The sequence below is a fragment of the Limulus polyphemus genome, unplaced genomic scaffold, assembly GCF_000517525.1.
Source record: "Limulus polyphemus unplaced genomic scaffold, Limulus_polyphemus-2.1.2 Scaffold656, whole genome shotgun sequence".
NCBI classification, from domain to species: Eukaryota; Metazoa; Arthropoda; class Merostomata; order Xiphosura; family Limulidae; genus Limulus; species Limulus polyphemus.
The window spans coordinates 200,298-204,167 of record NW_013666266.1 but is presented as its reverse complement, the minus strand read 5'-3'; the positions used below and the strand labels follow the sequence as shown (position 1 = coordinate 204,167).

At 29.7% G+C, this 3,870-nt stretch overlaps 1 protein-coding gene across 3 annotated transcripts in view; it reads left to right on the top strand.

Annotated features, from left to right (window-relative positions):
- The window catches only part of LOC106459743 (E3 ubiquitin-protein ligase CBL-like), a 42,785-nt gene that overhangs the window by 14,990 nt on the left and 23,925 nt on the right, over positions 1–3,870 (top strand). For all 3 annotated transcript variants that reach the window (XM_022386301.1, XM_013919399.2, XM_022386302.1), the window contains exon 6: positions 499–663. In XM_022386301.1, the coding sequence (XP_022242009.1) occupies positions 499–663 (165 nt within the window). The remainder of the gene's footprint in view (positions 1–498; positions 664–3,870) is intronic.

The window sequence follows — 3,870 nt, the reverse complement described above, 5'->3', positions numbered from 1 at the left end:
AACTTCAAAAGCAAGAAATGAAAATATTTGATACTCTTAATTTTGGTTTTATTTACTCTTGAAACAGAACACTTTTGTGGAACCTGTGCAAGTACATCTAGTGTATATCATTTGTTGGTTTATTCATTAGTGGCCAGAACTGTAAGACTGACATCTATCACATGACTCACTTGGAGATCCTATAAATCCTTTGCGTTAAAGTTCTTTATAAGTGTTGTTGTGTTTGATATTTCCAGTGGAATGAATTTATTTTTGTTTCTTTACTAAATCACTGATTAACCGAACATTTGGCTCGTATGATTTCTGTATTGTTTTTACTTAGATTTATTCCAGCTGTTTGGTCACAATTTAAAACATTTTACATTCCAAACACAAAATCAGCTAATTCTTTTCATGTGAATGTGAATAATTCATACTCTTAGTATTAAGATATATTTATTTTTGAAGTAAAATATAAAGTATTTTTATAGAATGTAATCTTTGTTATCCTTGGCAAAGGATTCAGAAGGTCAAGGTTGTCCGTTTTGTCGAGCAGAAATCAAAGGGACTGAACAAGTGGTTGTAGATCCATTTGATCCAATGGGGAGAATGATAAAGAAAGAAGATTCGCATGGATCTAACTCTGCTCATCTGGTTGATCTAGATGATGATGAAAATCTTGAGGTAACTGATGACTTTTGCATGTAGCTGCAAGAAAGATAATGGGGTTTGTATATAGGAGATCCAATTGCTTGTTCCTGTTGAACATAATTAGGGAAATATAAATCTATTTATACCTGTGTGTATATATATATATATGGTTGAATATTTCGTTCATGTTACAAGAAACTAATGTATTAAAATAGATTTCATGTTAATTCTTAAAAAATTTTGTAATTTAGTTTTTTATTTTTAGTTTATCAGCAAAAGAAAGTTACTTCAAAACTATCCTTGTTTGAAATTAGTCACATTGCTTATGGTCAGGTACTGGGTAATAATAACTTTACCTGAGCTAGGGTTAACGAGTAATATTTGTCCAATAGTAACTTCTGTTCTTTCTTTCTTTTTAATTTTGGACTGTGAAGTACGAGATCCAGTGAGATCGTATAAGTTACTTTGTCATCAGAAGTAAAATTATTTGATACTCAGCTTATTCTGGTGGGTGTGGAGACAAAAGTTGCAGAGATTCTGACGTGTAGTTAGACAGCTTTTTTTTTAAATAACTTATTTAAAATATATGAAATTCAATAAGTATGAATAAAATATACAAAAATTTTAATTGTTTCTCAGTTGATCTCAGAATTATTGCTTGTTTTGATTAACAAACTTAAAATACAAAAAAAATTGAGTTAGACTTGAATTGTTTACTCAGTGATGTTCTAAAGGCTTTTGTGCATATGGAAACTTTTCTATTAGTTTATTTGCAAATTTGTACATAATATAATAAGGTTCTATTTTTGTTGTCCTCTCAGTTTTGTGTAGCTGAAAACACTTCTCTTACTAAAAATGTTTGTCATAATAATCATGATATACAGGCATGTAAATAAGTTTATTTTGTATCACTTAAGCAAACCCACCTATCGTATTAACAAGTTTAAGCTTGTTAAATTACTGAAATTTTGTAATGATGAATTTTACTGAAAACACAAGTTTATTTAATGGTTTTAAGATTCGTACACACAAGATGGGATCTTCAATTCTATGTTATTAAGTTTAAGCTACGGGTGAGCCTATATTACATGTTAAGTATTCCTTACGCTTTATGTAGTGGGTTGCTTAAAACAGAATTGGTTCTGTTGTATAAAGGTATTATCCTACACAATAAAGTTAAAGATGGCTAAAATATAAAATTAAGAGAAAATAAGTTGTTTTTTCTCTTTTCACGTCATTAACTCTTATCATCAGTTATCTTAGTAAAATAGTGCACTCAGAAGATAAGGTTCTGTTTTAACTAGCTTACCTGATGATGCTGAGTCATCTTAGTAAAATATGCACTCTGAAGATAAGGTTCTGTTGTAACTAGCTTACCTGATGATGCTGAGTCATCTTAGTAAAATATGCACTCTGAAGATAAGGTTCTGTTGTAACTAGCTTACCTGATGATGCTGAGTCATCTTAGTAAAATATGCACTCTGAAGATAAGGTTCTGTTGTAACTAGCTTACCTGATGATGCTGAGTCAATTTAGTAAAATATGAAGTTGGAAGATAGGTTCTGTTGTCACCTGTTTGCTTAGTGATGGTGAGTTAATTCAGTAAAATATGCACTTGGAAGATAGGTTCTGTTGCAACTAGCTTAACTGATGATGGTGAGTCAACGAATAAAATGTAGAAAATAAACTTATTTTCTCTTAGTCTTGATTTTTAACCATCTTTAACTTGCACAGAAGAATATTGTTATGTGACAGAACCAATTCTGTTAAAAGCAACTCGTTAGATAAAGCATAACACATGTGTTAAGTGTAATGTCTGCATACTTGTTACTTAAACTTGACTACACAAGATTTAATATTCGGTTGAAGATCTCATCCCCCTTTGTATGAAACTTAAAACTGTTAAGTAATCTTATTTCTCTTAATTCTGACTTAGCTGAGTAGAACTTTCTAATATTTCAGTATTACAGTGGTTTTTGGGAAACAAAGGATCTAAACTATTTGTCTAAAAAATGTTTTTCATGATGCGTATAAAAGAAAAAACATAAATATGAGTTTTATACTTTGAAAGAGGATTTAATGTGAAGTACCGTGATGCTTAGACATCACACTGACGAATCCCTGTTGTTTTTTGCTAAAGAAGAGAATACAAATACATGAACACATTTTCAAGTTTAAAAGCATTCTTGAAACATTAAAATTGTAATTTTTTGCATGCTCTGTTTCTTTCAAAGAATGTATACTGAATCGGAACTTGCATGAATTGACTGTGATGTTGAGGATGACTCCTTTTTTGGATCATCTTCAAATAGGTGCCGATTGTTCACTTTACATCCAGTGCACAGCCATTCATCACACTAAAATAATTAATTTGTGAATTTTCTTTTGTTTTTATTTTGCAGTTTATAGTTATCTTTTAAATGTTTTGATTGGTCATAAGTCAGTCCAAAATGGGTTGCTTTGTAATGGTTCTCCTAATTGGGTCAACTAGTGAATACTGTAACTGATTGTGCAGTTCAAAATGGTAAGTTAGGATCTGAAGCACAAAAAGTAAATACATTATTACAGGTTCATAATCTTTATCCTAATAGTTGACTAATAACAAGTACGTATACAATTTTTTTTGTCATAAATTGTTGCCATAAAATTAATGCAATCCATGAAATTAAAGAACTGGATTGAAAGCCAAAGAATCTGCTAAATTTTAATAAACTCAATTTTCTTGATGTGTGGTAGTGAACGTAAGAAACAAAAAAATTAGAATTTATTTTATGCATGGTTATTGTCTGTGTTCATATTGTTATGAAAAGATATGTATTAATGCTTCTTTACTTTTCTCAATGAATGCACTTTCTAACCACTGGTCAATTGTTTCTTTTTTTTTAACAAAATACAAATAAAACAGATGTTTCAATTTTTTTTGAAAGATAACTATTGTTTCTGAGACGTAGTTTTGAAGATTTTTATAATCAAAAATGCTTCACGTTATTGTGTTATAAAAGGAAACATAACTATTTTTTACAGCATTTTTTTCATAACTAACCATATGCTTCACACTGTCAGTCTTCTAATGTTTTATATTTGTCATTAGCACACCATCTGATTGGCAACAAAATAAAGTTAGTTCACAAAATAATTACTTTGAAAAATTAGATTTTTAGCAACTGTGCATTCTCTGTGGGAAAATGAAATAGATATTCAGCTGAGTTGTTTAAAAAAAACAATTTTAGTAGTCCAATT